Raw genomic sequence first — 25552 nt, forward strand, 5'->3', positions numbered from 1 at the left:
ATGTAATAATTAAAAAAAAAACAAAAAAAAAACAATGGTGCCTATAAATAACATTTATTATGAAGATGAATGACTCTCCAATCTTCAAAGTTCAGAAGAATAAAGAAAAGATATATAATATTGAAAACATTAAAATTTATTTTGTCTTGATTAGCTTCGATTCACTTCTAGCTACAGAAACCTTTATTCATTTTGATTGAAGTTTTGAGCAAAAAAAAAGCCAAAACAATAAAAACACAGAAATATTAAAGTGCATCAAAAACTTTTATTTTTCATGAGTTTGAGGTATAAAGAATAGAAACTTAAATGTACTTAAAAAATGAAGTATCTTTAAAAGTCTTCATGTCATAGTAGAAAAATCCAGTTTTTACAGCATCAGAACAAATTGCACAATCATTTCAGAATAATTCAAACACAACATGATTCCTTCTTATGACACAAGTGTGAAAAACACAGAGATGTCTTCAAAGTTTGCTTTTTGTTTTGGTCAGAACCCAACGGGCTGGGTTTACAGTCATTTGGTGCACCATACAGTTCGAGATGACGAAACCAGTGCAGTGTCTTTGTGTTAAAACTCCAACCAAACAGTGAGTGTCAAGAAGCTGGAATGACCTTTGGTGCAGTGAAAGCCATGAAGCAGCTTGCTTTAGAGGTTTATGTGTCTGCTCAGTGAACCCGGCTGTCGTCACACAGATGGAAACCTCCATCCACTGGGCTAACAAACAATGGTAATCCGGGCAGGCCACCCTGCTTGATACAGAAGTTTTAAGTTCATTGAAGAACAGCAGCGGGAAGGAAAAGACAAGATATGGTCAAGTTGAAAGAACAGTGACAGCAGGAAAAGCGGTTAGGAAAAAGGCGACAGGCCCGATAACCTGAACGCACCAACAACTGTCGAGTGAGGGAAATGAAATCTTCATCTCGGGGCCGGAGATGGCGAGGCTGTGAAAGAACGTGAAGTGTTAAGCGAATGAGTTAAGGCAGTATCATGGTTTAAGCTGGTCAATGGCTCCTCTTACTGGCACGCTGTTAAAATAAAGTAAAAGTATGCGTTAGTTACAGATGTCTCTCTGTTGTACTCGCACCTGAGATGGCTAGCGGTCACGTCAGGTGAATCAAATCTCAACTGCACCATCATGCCACCAAGTGTGATCAAACAAAGAGCACCACAAGAGCAAGTGTGGGACCACACCAGAGGTGTTTCATGCTTTTACTCAACCTCTTAGTTAATGACTGAATCAGTCACAGGTCATTTAACACTTTTTTAGTTTTCCTGTTAAAAGGCAGTTTTTGCCCTCCACTGTCACCAAGTGCTCGCTCATAGGGGGTCGTCTGATTGTTGGGCTTTTCTCTGCATCGCTGTAGGGTCTTTACCTTAGAATATAAAGCGCCTTAAGCAAACTGTTGTAGTGAATTGGAAGTCTACAAATAAAACTGAACTGAAATTAACTGTAAAAAATAAAAAAGATCCTTGAAGAATTCCCTGCTCAGAAAACAGGTTGATTATTTTTCTAGCAGAACAACAAAGGCTTTGAGAAACTGGGTGAGGTTATATGATGTTAAATGACCTGATAGGTTTCTGGGAAAAGGCCTCAGATGATTACATTAGCAATATAAACAGGGGATACTTTTAGCAGATTAATATAAACAGCCTGCTTAATTTCAGGTCACTCGCAAATGCACTTTGTTGATTGACTAAAACATGTTAAACCTTTGGTATGGCCTCTTAAATGTGCTTTAAAAAAATGGATTTGTCACTCTGCTCCATGGTAGAGGATTTGATCTGAAGAAAAAGACAGAATTCAGTGAGTAATTCAGCGACTCTGCACCTTAAATGTACCTGTTAAAAAAAAGTTACAAGTTAGTGCTGTGCAAAACTCAACCTTTGACCCAAATATGCGAAATATTCTCACTATAATCATCAGCAGCCTTTATGGAGGTTTCTTATGCAAGCATAAGAAAGCTGCATTCACAACTGACAGGCAAGCCCTTCTATGTTAAATACCTACTACAACCATATGAGGTGGCATGTTTGGAAAAACATGCTGTAACTTAAATAAGCCTTTTTTCCCCCCAATTAAAATTAATCACTTTTAAAAATTCACAGTACACGTCTGTATGAAATTCTTCACATTAAGGTACAGATAAGATTCAATATGAATCTGTTCTGGTATTAAAAGACCTGACGTCTTATAACAATATCACTACGACCTGGCATTGCCGTTACTCTTTCAAATCCACAGGATTTAGCGTAGCACTAAAACTCGAGCGAGTAACCCACAACATGAAAGACAATAAATACATAACCGTCAATACACAGAAAAAGCTAAAAAATGTCAAACAAAAAAAGAATAAAACATAAATAAACCAGATTTCTGCAACATACAAAAAAATAAATAAAACAATAAATAATTTTTTAAAAAACGCCACAACTTCACTGTTTATATGAAGAAGAGGAAATTTGTGGGATCGAATACTTTGGGTACTTGCTGAGAATGTACTGGTGGCTTATTTTAAACCTTTATGGATTATTAGTAACTTCAAGTAACATAAGGGAAATACCACTAAATTTGTGATGTGATTCAACACATGCAGACAGGACAGAGAAGCCAATTAGTACACATTTCTCAAACCACAAAATCAGGGAGGTTAATCTGTAGCGCCACCTAGAGGCACAGCTGGGAACAGACTTTCAGACAGATTAAAAGAATAAAATAAAAGTGGTGACCTTTTTTTTTTGGCATAAAACTCGTACCTTTTCCCTACCAGCCGAGTAGCAATGCTTCTCATTTTATGGAGCTGCACATTCAGATGACCTCGATGCTAAATTTTCAGGCCAAAATTTCTCATTTAAGGAAATAAATTCAGTGATATTCCCCTTCAACTTTGAGGTAGTATCTCTTGCCATAATACTGCTCATTTTTTGTTTTGTTTTTTTTGCGTCTATAAACCTACAAAATCAAAAATTACTTAAAAAAGTGGTTCATCCCAAGAAAATACGCAAGTTTCCAAACGCATTTACGTCATATGTTGCATAGTTAAAACCCCCAAACTTACAGAATACGTTAAAAAGTACAAACGAGTAGAAAGTGTGGCACAGAAGATGAAAACTACGTTATCATAAAGGCACATAACACATGGACATCACACACAACCACACGTCTTTGGGCTAAAGTTCAAGTGGCTTCACATACCTGCATGTTCACGGTATATTGGCCATATTTTTATTTACACTTTTGTTTTTGGTTATTTGTTCGTTTTTTTCTTTTCACCTTAAACTTTTTGTCAAATGTATTGTTTAACACAAATGTGGTCCAGTCATTCCTCGTTTGAAAATACAAACAAAATACTTGTAAAAATGACATATCTGGACACGTCAGCATATCCTTTACATATAAAAGTTGGTTTTCCTGATACAACGTGAGTGAACTCAAAAAAATTTAACGAGTTAAATATCGAGTGAAAGCCTGACTTATGCACATGATCACTACGCGGGTAATGGTTGCCCCCTCTCGTTGTTCTGTCTCGTCCCTTTGAATAATGTATATAAAACAATTTCAGTCTTCGATGTGAAAAAACGTCTGCATTTAAACTTTTAACACATTTTTACAACTACAATACACAAACAGTTTTGTGATGAGGAGAAAAAAATCTGAATAACAAAAAAAATTTAAAATGTGACGAGCTAGTAAGTGATGCCTTGGAAAAAAATGTGTAAAACTGACAAAAGAGAAATTAGTGTATTTAGAAAATGTATCTCTCTACAGTCTCCAGGGCAAATTATTAAGGTGAATTTTGTTTATATTTCCTCCTCTTTTATCCAATCTGACCGCTCTGCGTGAAGGAAAAACAGTCTGCTGTGCAGCTTACTGATCAATAAGCTGATAGTCACTCAAATTTGGGTAAATATTTCCAAACTTATTCCAATTCCAGAGGAGAGTAAGGAATGTATCCTCGAGGAACTTCACAGAAATGTCTGTTTATCCTGCAGAGAACTGGAAACAGTTCTTTTCCATCTACCAACAATGTCAAATACCCTGCCAAGCTCATTAAAAAGAAAGAAAGAAAACTCAAAAAACATGTCTACATACTCACAGCCCCAAAGCACACTCGGCACAACCTAAATCTAACTACTACATAATCAGACATCCAACTAAAATGCAGGTCAAACAAGGCATGAAAGGTTCATCCACAATGTTTTCTAGTTAACAGTTAAAAGCTGAGTAATAACCAACTAACTTAAACGAGAGAGAGAGAGAGAGAGAGATAGAAAGGACTTAGTAAGCAACAATAAAACTGAAAAACAGGAGAAATCAACTCATCAGTGCCCACATTTACAATTCTTTAAACCACAGGGAATTTAGCAAAAAAATAATCACAGCCTATCCCAGCTGGGTTTTGGTCACTGCTATGACATCTTGAATCATCACAACCAGGACACCTCTCCGCCTATATGCAGGAACCCCACTAGGTAGTGCCATAGACCAAAAAACAGACTTCACAGCTACCCGAATGCAGGGCTACGAGAGAAAGACTGAAACACCAATAGTGATAAAATACTGCCATCTACAGACAGGGGAGACCCACTACATGAACAGGCTGACCGCATCCCACCACAACAAGTCCCCCTATATGAGCACCACACCACTAATAACATAAAAAATTCTATTAAGTGGTCACGTTAGAATCACAGCGTTCAAGTGTCATTTGTCACGAAGGATTCCACTAAAGAGGGGAGCAACCATTATCCCATGATGAGCTCTACTTATAGTGTCCATGTCAGATGCAAAATAAACATTAATCACAAACTACATTGAAATAGCAGAAGGTATCCAGTATCTCTCCAGTGCCATTTTCACAACTGCAGACACTTGGTAGAAAAAGTCAAACACAGGCATGCTCTCAGCTAAATGTCTTTGTGTTCACTGTCCCAGCTCGATGGGAGACGACTTGATGAATGATGTGCAGAGGCGTTGAATGTTAGTGACCCCCAAAAGAAATGGAGAAGTATCTGTAGACCAGGTTGGAGCTGTGCAGGAGACCCTCCGGCGTTGGGAGAGAGCGACTTCTTGCAAAAGGACCCGCTGGCTTTATAACGCTCCTCATCCGTCAATCAGCGACACATCAATGTGGGACAAATCAATCATGTGCCTGTGTGATAATTGTGATAACAATGTTTGAGCCACTGTGGATGGAGATACCTATGACACTGTACAGCAGCTAAACTGGAAAATATAAAAAGGTCTACTGGAGTATGTCTGACATGTTTACAAAGATAAAAGGAAGGAGCTGTGTTCAGTACCTGTGGAAGCTCATTTGGAAACTTGCTGCATGTTGGGGACTGGAAAATGTAGCAAATGCTTTCCTCTGCTGGGGCACCATTTTGAAAGTCTGCAAGTGGATAAAAATGGGGGGGAAAGGCCCAACTAAATAGAAGTGCATACTCCTTTCCTCCGCAAGGGGGAGCGGGGGTGGTAACAAGAAAGGGAATAATCAATTGGATCTTCAAAGCTAACCTACTGAATCGCTACAACAGAGGGCGCTGTGGGGTTGCAGATAAGAAACGCCATTGCTGTCACTGGTGGGTGCCACTAAATATGTGGTTTCTAAGTTTTCAGTGTGAAGTAGGGCGTCAAGATGACCAAAGTGATCGGCAATATCTCGCCAATTCTTACCTAATTTGATAATTTAATCTTTTAAATAAATAACATAACAGATTATTCAAAACGGAATCTACCTCGCTACAGTTTCATGTCACATCACATATAAGCAACACTTGCAAACGCAGATGTGTCTGGGTGTGCACGGAGATGTGCACGCAAACACACGCTCAGACTTCTGCACACTTTAAAATTAATGTGTGTATGCAGCATCGTCATACGAGGGGGGATTTTTCAATTTGGAGAATAATCTGACTAAACGTGCAGAGATACTCATTGAGCTCATTTCTTTTATTAATCTTGGGGGGGGGATCATAACTTAGTGTATCTATACACATGTATACTCTAAAAGGGTCCACTTTAACCTTCTCTGCCAACCTACCTTAGTAGCAATGCTATCAATGACTGGCAATTCCTAAAGGGTTACAACAGGACAATCTGACCATTAAAGCAGATCACCTAATAGTGTGATGTATGAGGCTTTAATGTAAAAACAATGCATAAATTCAGCTTTAGCCAAGCCATGTCAACGAGGTATGGAAACACAATATAAATACACCATATTCTCCAGGGTGATGTATTTGGTACCCACCTCTATTGGGCCGATGGACCTCAGAAGGTTCTTAAGCTGCAAATCGGTTGTAGATGAGGAGAGGCCTTCAATGGACACAGTGCAGCGCTCACTCTCAGCAGTCTTTTGGCTCTGTCTGGTGGGCATCGGACGACCTCGACCCATCTGGCTACCCCCTCTACCTCGGCCCCGGCCTGACACAACAACCTAAAATCGATGGAAGGAGTCATTTTAAAAACAGAGAGAGAGACCACAGATGTACAGAGTGAACCTTCTCCTCCTAAAAACGGGCACGCAGGTGCATTCAGCCGTGTGGAGAGTTTTCTGAGCACAAAGGCAAATTTTTTAAATTCTACACGTTTCCCTCTCACACCTCTCAGCCTTGTCACGCTTTCACATGATTGACTCGTCATATTTCTGCATTGAACATCAACATCAGAACACGATGCAAGCGGCGTGGCATATCTTCATATGAGCTTGTGAGTGAGAGATATGTTGCTTCAGCAGCAGAGGGGGAGGAAGAAGAGGAGGAGGGGAGGAGGAAGAGAGGAGAGGAGCTAGTGGGAATATGTCTGTATGTGTTGGGGGGCGGGGGAGCATAAAGGGAGAGGAGCCATGCAAGCGTTATGGTGGCTGCCTTACCCTGTCAGCGCCAGTGAGTACGGTAACAGTGACAGGAGCCTGGCGGTGACAGGCGTGCAGAGAGGCCAGGGGACCTTGTGTAGTCCCCCTGTGTTACACCATTTTCAGCCTGTCAATACTCCCGCACCTGGCATACTGTCCTGTCTTATTACAACTCCTCGATTGGTACGTCTACTGAATGCCACAGGAGTGCCACTGGCACAGGACAACTTTACAGGAGTCATTTCAGCTTCTTTTATAGCAGAACTGCCATCGCATGTGCACTGACCTCCATTAATAATCACATTTCAGGCGAAATTCTCTCTAGTGTCTACACCACAAAAGAAACAGAGCTCATTTTGAGCATACCCTGTTTTGTTGTGGGTTGCCCATGCCCCCGCGGCTAGCCTGTGACGGTCCACCTGGTCCCTGTTGCTGTTGTCCTGTCATGGTAACTTTCCTTTGGATGCCCTGGTTGAGCGTAGCTGCTGGCCAGGCGCCTTGTTCCTGTACTGGGCTGCTTGTGGCCTCAGGCCCCTTTCCACTCTGGATGGGAATGATGGAGGGCAAAACTAATTTAGCATCTCAAAAAACAAGAATAATTAATTATAAACTTCCCACTTTTTAAAATCACCTTATGCACATTAAGCATTTAGGGGAAAGTGGTTTATGGGCAACTGGGAGAAATGCAAGGACATATCTACAACGTTAAAATCCGTCAGGACTGGACGCTGGATTCGTATCCGCCAGGCTGTGGAGAATAAAGATCAGCTCAACAAGGTGATGGTCTCATTATCAAATAAAGTCACAGCTCAACTGTGTTGACATGCAGGGAGGAATTGAAGGTCGTCTCCTCCCCGAGTCTGCAGAAAGATGTGACAGATCAATACGAGGGAAGAAAAGAGGCGATATCTCTGACCTGTCCCCAGCTGAGAATAAATGGATTAATCCCTCCTATAGAAATCACAGCTCCTGATTGCGCCCATCAAATGCTAAGCTGCATTACACTGAAACGACAGCAGCTCGATGTGTACCCCATCTCCCTTGCGCGCTCCCCTCCTCCCCAGCTTTTGTGTTTTGCACTGCTTTGTATTATCCCTGATGAAAATATAATTTGCCTCTTATCTGTGTGCCTAAGCCATACAAATCCAAATCCTCAAAAGTGGCAACTTTCTTACACAGGTATTATGTTTCTCCCCCCACCGCCACCACCTTCAACCAAAGAAGATTAATTACAAGAGTCTTGGATTGGCATCTTTTGTTGCTTCGCACCTGAGAGATGGGCTGAGGGAAAAAAGCAACTGAGGGATGACAAGAAAGGGAGAGAGAGAGTGTGAGGAAAAATAAGGAAAGGAGATAACATTGTCAAGCTCCCGTTGATGACAGCAGAACAATGTGGAAGAGAGAGCACCTGGAGAATGTTCTTTTCACTGCTGCTATAGGGCCCTAGCCGTTTCTTTCCCTTTCCATCTCTCTCTCCCCACTTCACATCCCACTCCTCTTTTTTTCTCCAAGATGCGCTACATCAGATAGCTCTGCGCAGGTTTCCATTAACGCGCTGACACCCAGTTATCTTCATCTGCAGCCAGCCTGTGATTTTGGCTCGGCGGCTTGATCCTCTGGGATGAAGTCGAAAAGCAGCTTATTTCAAATACTATCATATCCCACCAACACATCTCATCAGTGATAAGTATGAATGTTTAACATGCACGCTTTTGTGGTTTTTCAATAAAGATTAATGTGCAATTAAGGCCACAGCAGTAACTTATCAAGCAAGTACAAAAACAGACAGCAGTGGTAATTCTGGACTTTACCGCCGTTACCGTCATTCTTATTTTACCCCCTCCGAGGCCTTTATCATTAAAAGAATACTCTTCTGTCCTGAAAAGAGGATATCAACCTTTAGGAGCAGTGATGAGGTGTCCCCAACTCCACAGATAAATGTCATATTGCTCTCTTTTAATGCCTCCAGGCTTTCTGTGTTCTCTAGGTAAAATGTATGTAAAGACACTGTGGCTTAAATACCAGATCCCAAAGCTTAAGAGAGGAAACTCTTAACAGATCAATTTTTCCAAAATGACACAGACATCACTATGTCATTCCCATAGGTTAGATATCATCTGGACTGCAACACAGACAGTGAGGGCAATCAGTGGCATTTCCTTTCAAAACTGTGTAGTTTCCCATGTGGGTAAAATCTGCTGAAGAGGATCAAATAAATGTCAAACCAAAACAGGCAAAGAGGTGTAGGATAAAAATGAAATCATATGCTCACCGCTCCTGAAAGTTTGACGACTCTGACTTTTTGCGGCACCTGCTGGCGCTCGAAGCTAGTACTCCTTGCCCGCTGCATCACAGTTCTTTTAGCGCCAAGTTTAGGTCCTTGAGCCTGAGCCATGGCTGGACTCGCTGAAGGAGTATCAGGTACGTTCCTTTGAGGAACTTGAATGGTTTGGATCGGAGCACCAGGTCGGTTTACGTTCTGCAAAGCGCTGCTTCTTCGCTGCTGCACTGGCTGCAGCTGATTTTGTTGGGGTTGCTTAACAGGCCGGGCAGGCTGTTGCTGCTGAATGCTGCCTTTTACCATCTGCAGCCGTGTCCTGACATTGGGACGGGGCGCGGGGGTCTGAGCAGCACTGCTGGGAGGGATGGTGTTACCTATATTGCCAGTCTTTAATGTGGGATTTACTGATTGTTGTGTTCTCTGAGGAAACTGTCTTTGCTGTTGTGGTTGCAGTTGCTGTTGTGGTTGCAGTTGCTGTTGTGGTTGCAGTTGCTGTTGTGGTTTGTGTTCTGGTGGTGGTTGCTGCTGCCGCTGCTGCTGCTGTTGTTGTGCTGGAGGTACAGGGTGTGGTATTTGCTTATTTGGTTGCTCGGGCTGAGCTTGTGTAGTAGTGGTGCCTTGGCTTGGTGCCTGGGCATTAAGTCTTTCAAGCAGCTCCTTCTTCCTGACACCAGCCTGCATCTGCCGTCGCATCTCCTTCCTCTTTAGAATCTCCTCTCTCAGACGCTTCTGCTCCTCAATCTTCAGACGATACTGCCGTGTCTCCTCATCCTCATCAGGATCCTGTAGCACAAAACACAAGCTGGAAATATGCCTGCCACACTTCACTTCCTGGATGTAGCACTGTGTCTTATTTTAATCATTAGTGCTTGGGTTGGGCATTAAGTCTAAAGCATGTGAAAATGTCATCAGCAAATATATGATTTGGTTTTTGGTGAATTTTTAGCAAGTAAAAATCCAAAGACTTTAGTATACAGCAAGTAATTTTTTGTACTTATTACACACATCAATGTTTTTAGATTACATTACTTTAAAAGAATAATGTATAGTATTATTATTATATATTAATATTCCCCTGTTTTTACTGGCATCTAGTAGCATGTAATGCAACAGTACTACCAGAAGGTGGCAGCAATGAAATTATAAGTTGTCTGCCAGTCTCCTCCAAGCCTATTATAAATTCTAACTAAAACAGAAGAATACCGCCTTCACTAACAATTACTAGACACACATTAGATGCTCTGATACAAACAAAAAAAAGAAAAAAAAAACATCTATGGCCATTAAAAAGTTCTAAAGAATGAATGACAACAACCACTCCATAGTTTTCCAGGTATATAGAGCATATATATCCACAGTCATATGAGAGTGGGTGCCGAGGGGTAATCTTTGAATAGTCAAATAGCTTCCTATGACTACTTTAGAGTATTTTAGCTTGAAATGTTCATCTCTAACACCGATTTCCTTCTTTTACTTTTGGGACACGAGCTTACGATGGTTTGAATTTCATGATGCAGGAAAAACAATGCTGCAAATAACATTTTTGACACTGTGTTGTATACCAGAGGATTTATAAAAAAGTGTATTTGGAAAAAAAAAATCAGCACATTACTATAAACACATTATGTATTATCCAAACATGCTCATTTTTTAAAATTTACTTCTTTTGTCCTTGTCTCTGACAAAAAAAAAAACAACAAAAATTTGATCTTCGAGTCCTGACCTGTTGTGTCACGCCGGACGGCGTGCGTGGAATTTCCTTGCGAACAACTGTCCTGCCTGCTCCCTCAGGCTGTGATTCAGTCTTCGCAACAGCTTGGCCTCTTCCTTTGCCACCGTCAGGCATCGGCTGAGTGTTCTGCCCAGGACGCATCCCCTGTGTTGTCCTGGCAACAGGCTTGATGTTGGCAGGGGGGGAGGTGGGGGTGGTGGCAGGGCGGGCGCTGTTCGTGTTTGTGTTGCCAGGTGCTACAGGGAGCTCACGTAGGTTGCTGTTGCGCTGCTGCATTTGCTTGGAGACAGGTGTGTTCTGAAGAAAAGGCCAAATTTTGTGTTTTCAAACCATTTAGCTCAGTTTTTATTTACTGATTAAAAATAGACGCGATACATATAACAACGATGGCAACATTTTATTCTTTCATTCTTAAACTGCGACCAGTTTAAGAATAAAATAAATGAGATAATATGTTAATCACTCACCATTCTCTGCCTGTTAGACATGTGGCGCTGTTGGGGGTTCAGAGGGCGGGGATTCATCTGTCTTGGGCTGCCATGCCCCTGCTGTTGATGGAAAGGATTCTGGCCATGGTGCATCATGGGGCGAGGCTCACCGAGATTTAGCTGCGGCTGCTGATGGTGGGGTAAGTCCTGCCTATGGTGTTGCTGCTGCTGGTGCATGGGCTGATGGGGTGACAGCGGATCATGATGTGGAAGCTGGGAAACAGGAGGGCCGTGCATTAAGCCCTGAAAAATCAGGAGGAAAGGAAGAAAAGCTTAATGAACACATCTTTTTCTGAAACAACAGGAACAGGACTAGTTTTTCTGAAAGTTGTTCCCAACGATGGAACGAGAAATCTCTACATAATTGAGCTCTAACTTGTGTCCTCATGCATCCAACTAAATAGTACTAAAATAATGCTTTAATCACTAGAGGGCGCTCTTGTCTATGTCTCCAGTCAAAATGCAGCAGTGCCAAACACAAGAGCCTCAACACTTTAGCAGCAATGAATATGATTACTAGTCAGACCAAATTATTGAATTTAGAAAGCACGTCTAACTGTGGTAGAAGAGGAGAAAAAGGGTTAAATAAACAAACATTCACTAAACAAACAGACACAAATACACACAGACATCTAGTGGTTATAGAAATCACTTACTCTTAGTCGTACCTGCATCCCAAACGGAACTTGTGTAGGAGGGAAAAGGTTCCCCTGTTGGCCAAAAGCTTGACGAGGGCCCATGAAAGGCCTGGGCTGGTTGGGGGGTCCACCTTGTTGATTTAAGTTCACCATTCCCGGGTGATTTTGGTGGGGAGGGATGTTGTGTCTTGGGGGTTCTCTCCCAAACAGTCCAAGTGGGCCCTGGCCCGGGTGGTTGAAGGCTGGTCCTGGTGGGCCGAAGCCCATGTGGCCCTGGCTGGGCAGCTGCTGCTGGTGGAGGTTGTTGCTGCTGTTCATCAGAGGGCCGGGGCCCTGGTGATCAAACATGTGCTGCCCTGGAAACCGTGTTGAATCTGTGCGCTCTGTTTCCACATGAGGAATAACAACAACATAAGGGAGATGTCAGCTTTCTTTCCTTGAGACTACACCGGTAACTAAGACTCTGGATGTATACTGTTATAGCATGAAAAACGGATACAGCCAGCTCTCTCAAGGTGAACGGAAAAACAAACATGTTGGTTATTAACTCTGCAAATGTTTCCACATGAGGAATAACAACAACATAAGGGAGATGTCAGCTTTCTTTCCTTGAGACTACACCGGTAACTAAGACTCTGGATGTATACTGTTATAGCATGAAAAACGGATACAGCCAGCTCTCTCAAGGTGAACGGAAAAACAAACATGTTGGTTATTAACTCTGCAAATGAAATATGTATAATGCCATTTCCAGGTTTCATTCTGACGTATATAAATATATACACACATGAATTCTACATGAGTTCTGCTAACCAGAAAGCTAGCAGCATACCCTGTAGGTATAGCGCCAGAGGTGATGATGAACAGGGTTAAATATGCTAAGAGAGCTTTGTTATCCTCATCAAGGCTGGATGTGAGACTCACCTCCCATAAAGAGGGGTTCTCTGTCCTGGGGGCCTTGAGGTGGCTGGTTCCTAAAAGGCTCCATGTGATGAGGGGGCCGCTGGGGCTGACCGAAATTACCAGGCATGTGCTGCTGAAAGTCTCCCGGTCCCTGGGAAAACACAAAACTCATGAATTATAGGCCATTCTGGGAACTCAATAATCACAAACAAATTAAACTAATGAAAAATGGGAATTTGTGAGGTATTGCATTGGGCAGAAAGCGCTTGTAATTGAGGTGCTAGGGTCATTAAAAAGATGCAGAATCTTGAGTTGTAAACATCAATATGCATGCCAATATTAAAGAAACCCTTCAGCATGAATTTGTGAGCAAACCTGCATTAATGCTACTCGGGGCTTCTAAAAGGCTTTTTTTCTAACAAGGAAAGGGTATTTCACGAGGGGATAAGTGCCCTCATCTTTGTTTCAACCACTTTGTATGTTAGACAGCTTTCCACTCATCGCATGCACACCACTCCCAATCTATCTTCCAAGGAAAACTAGATAACCATTTAATCCCTCCTTGGAATTCGAATCCCCCTCATAACTGTCTCCTTTATTCTTTTAAACATCCATCTCTGTTGAAAAATTAACCTGCTATTCAACACGTGCCACTTCCACAAATGGGCTGCTTGCCTCCTCCAAGCCTATTGTAAATTACTTAAGATGCTATCAAGGCTTAATCCATCTTTATTCCACTGCTGTGTGGAGGTATTTAGAGAGAAGAGGTGTTAGAAAGCTAGAAGGCCAGAGTCCCAAAAACTTGCTTAACATAAAGTTAATCAAAGAGGCTTACAAAGACTGAGGATCACAATGGGGGCACAATCATGCCATTCTGAAAGGTCAGGCAGGCAGGTTTGCACAATGAGGACTCCAGTGTCCATATAATACCTCTCGAATAACACGGCTCATCCTCTCACGTCTAATCCTTGATAAACAGTCGACTCGGTATGTAACTGATGCAAGGACAGTGCTTAGTTGTGATGGGATAACCGTGACAAATATAACAGAGATGGGCCAAATGTCAAACTATATAACAAAGAATGGAAACTTGAGTTTTTGTTTCTGGGTTTAACATAAGACTGATATCATTTACTACTTGTGCTATTTTCAAAGTAGTGAACACTGCTGTAAATTAATAATAGCTAAGGAGAAAAGATTCCTACAAAGTGTCTGCAGAGCAGGCGTCTCTTTCTCAGACACGACTCATCATCGGATAATTTTTTAAAACGCATTTGTTGTTTAGGTTTAAAACAACACAAGCTTTCTGACTTTAACAGTTAGCTTTGAGCAGATAGAAAGCGCATGCTTGGCTATTTCCTGGTTTTTCCATTAACATTAATCAATATTTAACTGAGAACGGGCACCAAATCAAAATAATTGTCAAAATAATCCTTAGTTGCAGCTCTTTTGTGGTGAAACTAAATGTGTGAAGAGTAAAAATATTCGTAATAATGACTTTAATTGGTGTTGAGATTAATATTTCAAAACCTGTCTCCACCAGCAAAAATTTAATGCAGTAATACTAGAGGCTATGACCCCCAATTCGCCTGGCCTATTAACAATTAAATTTGATGGGATGATAATGTATGATAATCATGAGTAATCAGGTGCCCGCCGATAAATGGGATGTTGCCGGCTGGTATGTCACCTGCATTTCAAATTGTGTCCTTGGCAACACCAGCCTAAATGCAATTGACAGCTGGGGAATCCAACACTATGCTGTTCATCAGTCCAGTTGTCTGGATACCTTTCCAACCCACCCTTGTACTGCCAAAATAGCTCTTTGCTACGGTGCCATCAATAACCAGCACAATCACAGACCTCAAGAAACCGGAATGCTGTGATACTGACACTAAAGGCCAGAAATTTGTGTAAATAAAAATACATTTTTGACAAAGACCGACTACTGTGCAGAGGTCTGGCATCTGGCAGCAGGGTTGTAAATTCACATGAGCGCAATTGGATGCAGCCATTTCCAATGGCTCATTTGCATAAATCCATATAAAAGGCGCTCTCCAGAAAGATGTCAGTCAGTACCAGCACCACCTGATGCCTGAGCATCATTAAGTAGAAGGATGGAGTAACTTAAGGCACCCTGGGTGACTTTCTAGCGAGTGATTTCCTTCAATACAGTAATTACTTTAAAGGCATTTCTGTCATGTCTTGGATGGGCTCTTTGTGAGTGAAATAAAGGACCTTTTCTTTCAGGAAATCACCGACTTAAGATCAGCCCGTCTGACGTGAAATTCTGCCTTTGCAATATGTGGTACACCCGAGCCCCATCAAACCACCACCCCGTTTCACTAATTTAGATACTGTTCGAAAAAGGTCTCTGTGCCTTTGGGATACAAACTTGTGGAAAGTGAATTTTAACTGGCAGTATATCCTGGTTTCACAATTCCATTATATGCCAAGCTGACTAGTCTGAGCCCCAGCCCATCCATAAAGAGCTACTAAGTAAGTCCCGCCACTGCAGCCCCAACCTCTAAAAGTCGACCGCCTAAAGCCCCTATCACGCATTTCCAGTTGTGCAGCCAGGCTCCTATCTGTGTTTACAGATTTTCTTTAACAGTATTTGGCCTGGGCAGACAGGCTAATTGAAGTAATGATATTGCCCTCACTAAAAGGGACGCTAACCGTGTGAAGGAGGAGAGAAAGTGAGGCGAAAGAGAGGTAGAGGAGCAGCTGCTACTCACAGGGAACCTCTGAGGACCCACAGCAGGTCTGGGCTGGCTCTGAGCAGGAGGCATCAAGGGCACTGCAATGAGAGGTAGAAAGAGAGCAAGAGGAGGAGGAGGAGGGGGAGGGGGAGAAAATGAAAATGAGAGGCAGTAGGCAGAGAGAGAGAGGGTGGTGATTGTAGAAAGGAAGGAGACCATTAGACATATCCATGCTAAAGGCTCTTAGTCAGGGGTACATGTTAAATTTTAGCTCAGTGTTGCTGCACAAATCTGCCCCCTCCCCAGTTAGGTACAGACCAGGGAGCTCAAGGAAATAGTAAATACTTGCTTGAATCAACAAATATAAAAGAAGAAATTTCTTATTGTTTGAAATGTTGTTTTTTTAATGGGATTTTCTTAATAAGCATTGGTGAAACCATATGCCAACATCCAGCACTGGTAAAGAAAATTAAAGTGGAACATATAAACTACACAACACAGATGTACAAAAATAAATAAATAAAATGCACTTGCACACATATGCACACACAATCCTAACCTCAGGCACCCCCAGATCTTCCAGCAAATGCCTTTCTCTTGGGAGCACAGCCCACACTGCACACGCTTTCCTAACACAATTTCAATCTCGGCCTGGACAGACAGGCCGGATAACCCATCTCAGTGAATGAATGCATACTTGAGTTATTGTAACACTGTTCATCTTCACTGCCCATACTAACAAATTTAAGACATCTCATCGGGTCATATATGGCATAATTTTGTGAATCTACTCTAAAAAGTGTTTAAATACATTTCCAGCCACCATAAAGAAACATGGCTTAATTTGGGTTTTAGCTTGGTTTTCGCAGCATATGAAAGCCAGGCCAAAGCCCAGATTTTCAACTTCTAGATTAACTTTTATCTTTGTCCTTAATCTGTGTTCATTTCCTGTTTTTTGTTTTGTTTTTAAATTAAAGATGTCTCCATTGCCAGTTACTGTGGTTTAATAAACAGGCAAATAGATAAACAGCCTCTTGTAACTTCACTGAGTTTATAAGAAACCATCAGTTACAATTACTACCACGGCCCAAAGATGAAGAACTGACCATCATCACTAATGGGATGGCAGACTGGCTCGGTCGCAGCCTCAGGCGTGTGTGGCTACACTGAGTGGGGGTTCCCTCCCCACCTCACAGCCGAGAGGTTTGCCGGACAAGGACCCGGGGCAAAACGCTGTGTTGCTTACTTGAAGTTTATGCATCGAAAACTGTTCAATAAACTAATTTTTTCCACTTACAGATTATTTGCAGACACTGAAGCTACAATAACAAACACTGGAAATACTAATGAAGTCACCGTTTGACTGACTTTGTGCGCAGGTGGGATTCTCAGTTTCCTGTCAATTTCTCGATTTTTTGTGTGTTATATCTTTGACTCCAAAAAGTTGCACACAACAAATACGACTCTCTAAAGCAATGTGGTTTCTTATGCATTAAAACCTGTAAATGTGTATATAATTATGAGAGATTGGCTTGATCCCCTTGTTAATGGACAGAACTGTTGAATATACAAGTTCTCCAGCAATTTTAGTTTTAACACTAATCCAAAGAAAAACTGAATAAGAGGGATATATTAGGTTAAATAACAAAAGTCACCCAGAAAGCACTGGGTTGACGCTGGAGAAAGGTACCTTGAACGGGTGACGTTGCAGGCCCTCTGAAGTGGGGGTTAATGTGGATGTTCTTAGGTTGTGGAGCCTGTTGCTGGTGATGTGGAGGGAAGTTGGGTGGCGGGGAATTCATCAGTCGTGGTGGCGGCTCCATCTGAGGTCGCAGCGGCGGGGAGCGATGAGACATGTGCGGAGGGATGAGGGGCTGAAGGGGCTGCTGAGGAAGCGGACGCCCGTGATCTTGGAAGTGAGGCGGTCCGCTTGGACGTGAGGGGTGGTGCTGCGGGGAATGCAGCTGCTGCTGATGAGACTGATGAGGAGGAAGCATTCGCGAGGACTGCTGTTAATTGGAAAGAGAAAGGAAAGCAGAGAGGAGGGAAAACCAAAACAACCCGTCAAAACACCTTCCGATCTTTTGGATTCTGCTATGATGCGAGGACACACCAACAAGTCAATTCAACAGCAAGAGCAAAGACAGTATGGTAGAAATAGGATGTACGTCTGTTTTCTTTATGCTGGGTTCAGACTCTGTGATAACAGCCTGATTGTGGCCTCATACAGATGATGTAGGCTTCACTGTTAATCGAAACTGGAGCAACTGTCCTGACAACGTGCTATGTCAGAATATTTTGTGAGGTTGACCATTATGAGCAAAGTAAAACAGGAATGATGCTGCCAGTGTAGCTCAATAGATATCATGTGCAATCATGATTAATAAAGGAGAAACAGCAAGTACTCCGTCATGTCTCTCAGTTACAAAAAGGCAGGTTTTTAATGACTATGATCGCTAACTCTGCCACAGTGACCATCATTAGAGGTAGACAATTTTTGCACTGTGAACCCAGCGTTAGATTTCATCAACCTTCATTCAATAAAAATATAAAATCTTTGAAATATGCTACAAAAATTAAGAAAAACAAACAAAGCCAACACTTAAAAGTCATGCCACCTGCTACCACTGGAATATCCCTGCCATCGATGCATCAAAAAAATAATTATATAGTTAGGTGATGTTTCAAATGGGTCCTTGATAATTGGTCAATATGTTTACCGAGCAAACAAACAAACATGCCAGTGACCAAATTAGTCAAATAGTTAAGCCTGACAACTAGAGTGCCTTGTAAAAAGCACACACTCATTAACGGCAGCCAGCAGGATGTTTGTGGTGTTGGCATGTCATCCCTGTGCCATTAAATTTTCATTTCCAGTGTTTACGTTTGGTTTTGAATTTTAAAGCCTATTAACACTAATTAATACAACCTAAAATAATGCAGTGCTGGAGTTGGATTTCATCTAGCCATGAAAAAGAATCACTTTAATCAGTCTCAAGCTGTGAACAACGGGGGAAACACCCAACTCATACTTTTATTTGTTACCTGAAGCCTTGATCTAAAAACGTAAAGAAACCCAACACACCTACACAGTTTGTTTTATTTAAAAAAAAAAAAAAAAGAATAACATTTTTATTTGATAAAATTAATTTACATTGTAACTATTTATATCATATACCAGTGTATAAAAAGGCCCAGGATGTGCGGAAAAAGTATTAGTTACTTGCACATACACATGCACATTATGGTACATGCTCAATGTGACTTTTTCACCAATAATAAATGTATATCAAAAGATTAAATGGTTGGAGCTCAGTCCTGTGTAAAGAGCAAACAATTTTTTATAATGCTGTCTAAATGAACAACTGCTAAATCATTTTCTATAATCCATATATCACTGACTACAGGAGAGCAGAGAGTGCTTTGACTTTCTTTCCATGTGTAATCAACCATTGCTGTGGTGCTTTTAGATAGGAAGGAGAGCAGCAGCAAAATAAATACATGTCAAGTACTTAGACACGCTGCCTTGTAACTGTGACGAATACAAGGAGGTAAAAAGTTGAGCCATTTCAAATCATCTTATTCAGTGAAGCCCTCATGCTCCCTTACAGTGAAGTGACACAGTACTGAGTGATGCAATGCTCTGTGCAGCCAAATAGGAGAACGCTTTAAAAACATTCAGGTGGATGACTTGACAGTGCTTTACCTGCATGCCCATGTTTCCCATCGGGGGGAATCTCTGGTCGTTCATTCTTCCTCGGTTTCCTCCTCTATAATCTCCCATTTCAAACCCTGGGAAGCCTCCTCTTCCTCTGCCTCCTCGTCCCCCACCTCGGCCTCTGCCTCCGTGACGATTTTGTTTCTTCTGCCGTTCTTGCTCCTCGAATTCCATCAAATCTCGCTTGGCCTTCTCTGACAGTTCTGTTTATACGTGGAACAGGAAAAGGAGGCACTCATACATTAAACTTAAATCAACGGAAGTTTAAGTAATGTAAATGAAGCCTATAAGAGTTTAGAGAGATTCAATGTTTCAGCATCTTTAAGCATTCAGGCTGTCAGTGGATACAGAATAAATTATTCCCAGCAGGAATAATTTGTACCTAGTGTTTCAGGGATGTTCCGCCTTTTGGAGCCTGCATCTGCCAGGCGCACAACAACGCCCTCCTTTCTTTCAGATTTGAACCTTATGCGGCCAGACTCTTCATCTTCCTCGTCTTCTTCATCCGATTCCTCCTTTGTTTCTTCTTCTTCTTCTCGCACAGCCTCATTTTCACCCTGAAGGACATGCTCCGATGTTAGAAACAGAAGACGTCTCCTATCCTAACATTTGCTTCACCATTTTTACTCTGTGGCTTGCTGTGTTTAATTTCATCATTGGCTTTATTGCATGAAAGGACATCCTAAAATTCATGCTGGTGTTTATTGAATATACACCAACAGTTGGGGGCCAGTAGCCAGAAGGTTAAAGCATATACTCCCATTGCTACCAATCAAGCTCTATGCATTCCTAGCTAACAAAGCCAGCCCTCAAGCTTGATTGTACCATGTGAAGTTGTAGCACCACTTGTTCATCCCGTTTCAACACTGAAATAAAAACAATGAATCTAAAGAAGCTGGCTTCAGAATACCTCCTCCATGTCATAGACTCTATTCCCTTCAGCAGTGTCTTCATTCTGCTGATTTCCCTCCACCTCCTCTGTGTCCTCCCCTGCGCCCTCCTCCTGCTGGGCTCCATCTTCATCAAGAGGCTCATCACCATAGGGGGTTTCGTATTCTTCATCCTTTAAAGATGAAACGGTTAATATGCATCAATAAATTGACAACAGATTTCTGATTAGGACCGGCAATGAGCAAATAATTTTTTATTTTTCCTGTTTCTGTTGAAAATAAAAAAACATTCTGTTTAATAAAAATGCTGTTATAGATTATCTTTTTTCCCATCACTAAGAGCTGAAATGAACGCAAGAGGTGACATGATGACATACTTTGCAGTGCAGATTGATAAAATTTCAACTTTTCTCATTAAAAAAGGACAAAAAAATAAATAAAATAAAAATGCTATGGTGAGGTTTTTGGGGAGGCACCAGACAACCCCACCCCTTCCAAACCCAAATTATCATAACAGTAGGAGCAAGGCTTCATTACTATTCCTGACAGCATTTGAAATTCAATGAGATGTAAATGTTTGACATGATATACAGAAATGCAGGCGCAGATAAAAACACTCCTCCCCGCTTCAATGATGGTGAAAATATCATTGACTGACTCCTCACAAATCACTCCGTTACTGTCCACGCTGATTTCACTTCAACCCATGATGCAAACACTGAGCTGTGATCCAAATACACAACTCAGTCAAAAAAAAAAAAAAAAATCAACACACAAAAGGTGCAACATAGCTGGAATATGAGCTGCCAGCGATTCCAGCATCCGAACTGCACAATACCCTCTAACAAATACCAATGGCTGAATAAGGTCAGATTGTATGTCTTGCAGTGATGTTAGGTGATGTTAGGTGTTGTGCTCCATTAACCTGCCAGCAGCAGCTCCACGTAAAAAGGCAGAAATGGGGGGGGGGGGGGGGATATTCCAACCAAACCAGGCGGATGGACAGTAAGCCCCAAGGGAGGCACAAGAACAGCTTAATCCTTTAAACTGTTCCACAAAATGCTCAATGAATACCACAGTGAGCAAAATGTCAAGGCCATGCAGTCTAGTGACCTTGTAAACAGGCATTGCAGATAGCTGAAATACACCTCCACACCTGCAGACATCTCCAAAATATCCAATCCAAAATAGGCAGCCACTTGTGCTAAGAAGGTCAACATCTTATCGTTGTTTGGAGAAAGACGGTAGGCTAATATATCTCTGTCAGGTGACACACACAATCACACCATGGTAAATGGAGCATAACAGACATTTGCACATGGATCTGGTCTTATCTTTGATCCTCTTAGCCCAGGCTAAGAGGAAAGGAAAACGAATAAAAGGGAAACTCACATCAATCATTAGAAAACTGTATGGAGTGTCCTCGGGAAGGTCAATAATCTTTTCACCTGCATGAGACTTTATCAGATCCAGTCTAAAGGCAGAGATAAAAGCCCCCCACATTAACCTCTGCCGATTGGCAGCACATCTCCCTGACACAAAGCAGCTTCTTACTCCCCCAAAGATACAAGGCCCAAGGTCACAATGGCACAGGGATTTGGAGGCGACAGCAGAGCATTACCTCACGCCAAACAAGCTGTCAACAAAACTTTGTCAGCAAGATGGAGAAATTAACTGGCAGGAAGTGATAATGAATCTAATCCTCCCCTGCCAAAAAACACCGACCAACATCTCCTTCTCCTGAATAGATTTTCAATCCTGACTGACCCTGTACTGAGACAAGAAAATTGACATTATCTCTTGGACACAATAGAGCTGGGCAGAAAAGGGGGAGAGAAATGTGTGTGTGTTTAGGCATAGATTTGAACAACTGAGGAAATGTGAGAACTCACTTGAAATTCACCATCAATAGGCTCATTGATTTGGATGTTTAGCACACCATCCTGATAGTCGTCGTCAGCCTCTGCTGGCTCTCCAGCGTAGCCCATTTGGTCTTCGGAAATCTCTGCGCCATCTTCTTGGCCATATTCCTCTGTATATGCCTCATCCTCTTGCTGGTACTCTTCCGCCTCCTCCACATCCCCTTCTTCGCAGCCCTCTGCACCGAGGTTCACAACGTCATCGGTATAGTCTGCTTCCTGTGAGTTGTCCTGCTGGTCATAGGATGTGCCCAGGGTATATGTGGTATTGAGGCTGATATCCTGACCACTGAGAGGAAGTGAAAACATTTTTAACATCCCATAAAACAGAAATGAGGGATGATGGAAGTCTAAGCAAAGATGAGGACACAGATATAAGTGGATTACCTTTGATCTACGTCTTCATCATCACTTCTGAGAAGATCATCATTCAGCTCTTCATCTGACATTTCTGATGGATTCTGAAACATACAAACAAACAAACAAACAAACAAACAAACAAACAGGGCCATTATGGTGTTAAACATACTGTTCTTTAGATGTGTGCGTGTGTTGGTGTGTCTGTTTAAGGTGTGGGGGCAGGGGACCACCTCCAACCCCAAAGGATGCTCTATTCCCATGTGGTGAAAGCAATCTGGACAGGTCAACAGAGTGCTTTTTTGTCCACTGTACTTCCTCCTGGTTCACATCAACAATTCCCCCTGTGGAGGAGCCACCTGCTACAAATCCACTGATCGCATCACTTTCTAAATGTTCCACAAACACCATCAACTAATGTTTAGGATGTTGTTTTCCGGTTTTTAAGCAGAGAAACCATACCAACAGCTTGGCACAAAGCGCACACACAGCAAAAAAATGTGACTTTTAAAAGCTTTTAGCTTATTCTTACCTTTTTACCTGACAGCCAGTCCTCTTCCAACAAATCCTCTTCCAAATCACTTTTGTAGCAAAAAGACAAACAATGACAGGTGAGTAGAGTTAGACATCAGCATGTTACTTAATACTGCCTTACATAATACTGTCAACTCTCTATTCAACTAGCAAGTTAAACCTGTTTAGGTAAACTCTTCTTAAAAAAAAAAAAAAAAAAAAAAAAAAAAAATATAATAATAATAATATATATATATATATATATATATATATATATAATTCTCAACTTTTAACAATAATAATATTATTGCAATAAAAGATAAGTAATTTCAGCAGCATCTTGACCAATACAAGGGATGTAAAAGTTCTAAAACACAGGCCAAAATCCATTACACACATTTCAATGATAACAGCAGGTTGTGCCATTTAATATAATAAAGAGATGGATGCAATAGTTTACCTCTCAAGATCATGATCTTCACCTCTCCTTCTGCGTGATCGCTCAGCACCGGGTTTGTCATATTCATCAAAGTCAAAATCTGCAAAAAGGACAGTTGTGCTTCAACATTAGCTCTAACAAGAGCAACGTAAAATACTAACAGAAGGCTCCCACATGGATTTAGAGGTGGGTGGTAGGCGGCAAGCAGGATAGTGGCTCGAGCCACTTTTTTATCATTTATGCAGATCTGTTAAGACCAAATCACATGCGGCGTTAGTAAGATTTAACAATGAACAATCACTTCGTTACACATAAAGCAGGATAAAAATCACTCCATGAAAATAAATATGTCTGCATTTTCAACATGATTTGGGAAATCTGGCAACGGCTTAAAATAACTACAAAATATATAAAAATTAGTTTTAAGGTGAGACATAGCCCACATTTTCTTCATATGCCATAGGCCTATTATTCTCACTATGATGCTTGTTTTAGTGGGACCGTGTATCCATTAAAAATGGAGGAGGCTCCTTGCCTGTACAATTAAACTTTTACATTTACTTTGCAAATGTTGGTCAAAAACACTGAAGACTAGTGTCTCTTTTCTACCGGCCATGATGCAACACTTGAGCTGAACGTCAAGCCACACATGAATTTATGTCTTGGCAGGACTAACGCAGATGGGCATGTTTCTCCACCATCATGTTAAAGCTGAGTTGTAGTAAATCAAAATATATTAAAATATTTAAATTTTGGGTTGGAAACTAGCGCTTTTACGAATATATATTTTATGTATCTTAAAGCTAAGAAATTCCTTTAATATGTAAAGCATTAGACTAACATTATGGAATCGGGCTGCACAATTAATTGAATTTTAATCTCGATCACCATTTTGGCTTCCCACAATTAATTGAAATTGATCAAGCGACACTGAAAACGCGTGCTTCCCCAATGGAACACAAAGCAGAGGCAAATCAAGCGCTTCCTAAATCAGCACCTGACCACGTGCCTGCATGTGCCAATCACAGCTGTTCCCTGTGCAACAAAGCTTCAATTTTCCTGGACTAGTCTGGACAAGTAACATAATGTTAAAAGACAGAAATACAACAAACTTCAAATGTCTAATACAGCAGGTGGTGAAGAGAACATCATTTGTTCTTTGGAAATACTTTGTATTTAAGGCAAATTTTGTCAACCAACCAGCAACACAATGAACTTATTCAACTCCCTGAAAACACACCACAAACTGCTCTGCAATAAAGGCTGAGGGAAAAAGCAATGGGTGCTCAGACATCCATGAAAGTGAGCCTGTGCAGTGCATCAGTTTCCATCCAGCTCACAAAAATACACTGAAAAACCAATGCAATCACATTTAGCCAAAATAAGCACCCAATAAACACTTTGCATAATGAAAGCTTCAGAAAAATGATACATTTACTGGACTAAAGATGGGCTACCTCTCAGCGCAATCATTTTTCCAAAGTAGCAAAACCTGCACTATATGCAAACAATCAAAGGGTAAATAAAGAGGAATCTCTTTTCAAGTACTTTGCTACAAGTTTTAGTCATATCCATCGCCCAGGTTTGATTAATGGAATGAAATACTTTATATTTTCCTTCTAGGAGATGCACTTGAGTCAAGTGAATAAACACCTTGTCTGAAAAGTAGAGCAGGGCGATATGGCCAAAAATATTTATCACGATATATATTTGAAAATTTGCGATAACGATATAACCGACGATATAATTGATGCGAGACAAAATACAACTCCACAACATTACTAGCGCAAAAAGACAACCTTCCATTTATTTTCACTTAAACAAGAAGCTGGTTTTTATGTACATTAAAGCTTTATAAAAATGTAACAGTGCAAATGCAAATTCCTTGCTGAAAGTTTAACCAAAAGGCATTTCCAGTAGAAATGGGCTGACATATCCTGAGCATAACCATGTATAATATCCACTGAAGTTAAAAAGAGGTGCTTTGCAACATTAAACTGCAGTGTGCAGTACGCATTTTTCGGACCATAAGGTGCACGGGATTATAAGGCACATTAAGCGAAACAAAGCAGTCAGATAAATCAAACTTTATTAAACTCATTCTTCTTGCTTCCTCC

General features: G+C 41.3%; 1 protein-coding gene across 3 annotated transcripts in view; it reads right to left on the minus strand.

Annotated features, from left to right (window-relative positions):
* Positions 1-262: 262 nt before the first annotated feature.
* The window catches only part of rbm33a (RNA binding motif protein 33a), a 30799-nt gene continuing 5509 nt past the window's right edge, over positions 263-25552 (minus strand). The window contains exons 2-19 of one of the 3 annotated variants that reach the window (XM_085362878.1): positions 23457-23535; positions 23016-23064; positions 22514-22587; positions 22100-22415; positions 20228-20380; positions 19700-19874; positions 19306-19520; positions 17290-17608; positions 15636-15697; positions 12919-13048; positions 12025-12377; positions 11336-11599; positions 10860-11165; positions 9128-9919; positions 7222-7398; positions 6253-6438; positions 5303-5391; positions 263-5151 (exon numbers count right to left, since the gene is read on the minus strand). In XM_085362878.1, the coding sequence (XP_085219004.1) occupies positions 5103-5151; positions 5303-5391; positions 6253-6438; positions 7222-7398; positions 9128-9919; positions 10860-11165; positions 11336-11599; positions 12025-12377; positions 12919-13048; positions 15636-15697; positions 17290-17608; positions 19306-19520; positions 19700-19874; positions 20228-20380; positions 22100-22415; positions 22514-22587; positions 23016-23064; positions 23457-23535 (3788 nt within the window). In that variant the 3' untranslated portion in view covers positions 263-5102. Of the gene's footprint in view, positions 5152-5302; positions 5392-6252; positions 6439-7221; positions 7399-9127; positions 9920-10859; positions 11166-11335; positions 11600-12012; positions 12378-12918; positions 13049-15635; positions 15698-17289; positions 17609-19305; positions 19521-19699; positions 19875-20227; positions 20381-22099; positions 22416-22513; positions 22588-23015; positions 23065-23456; positions 23536-25552 lie in introns of all 3 variants that reach the window. The other 2 variants (XM_085362877.1, XM_085362879.1) reach the window with 2 other exon arrangements.

Source organism: Diplotaxodon limnothrissa, linkage group LG9, assembly GCF_057381915.1.
Source record: "Diplotaxodon limnothrissa isolate DT_005_m linkage group LG9, D_limnothrissa_male_GT1.1, whole genome shotgun sequence".
Classification (NCBI taxonomy): Eukaryota; Metazoa; Chordata; class Actinopteri; order Cichliformes; family Cichlidae; genus Diplotaxodon; species Diplotaxodon limnothrissa.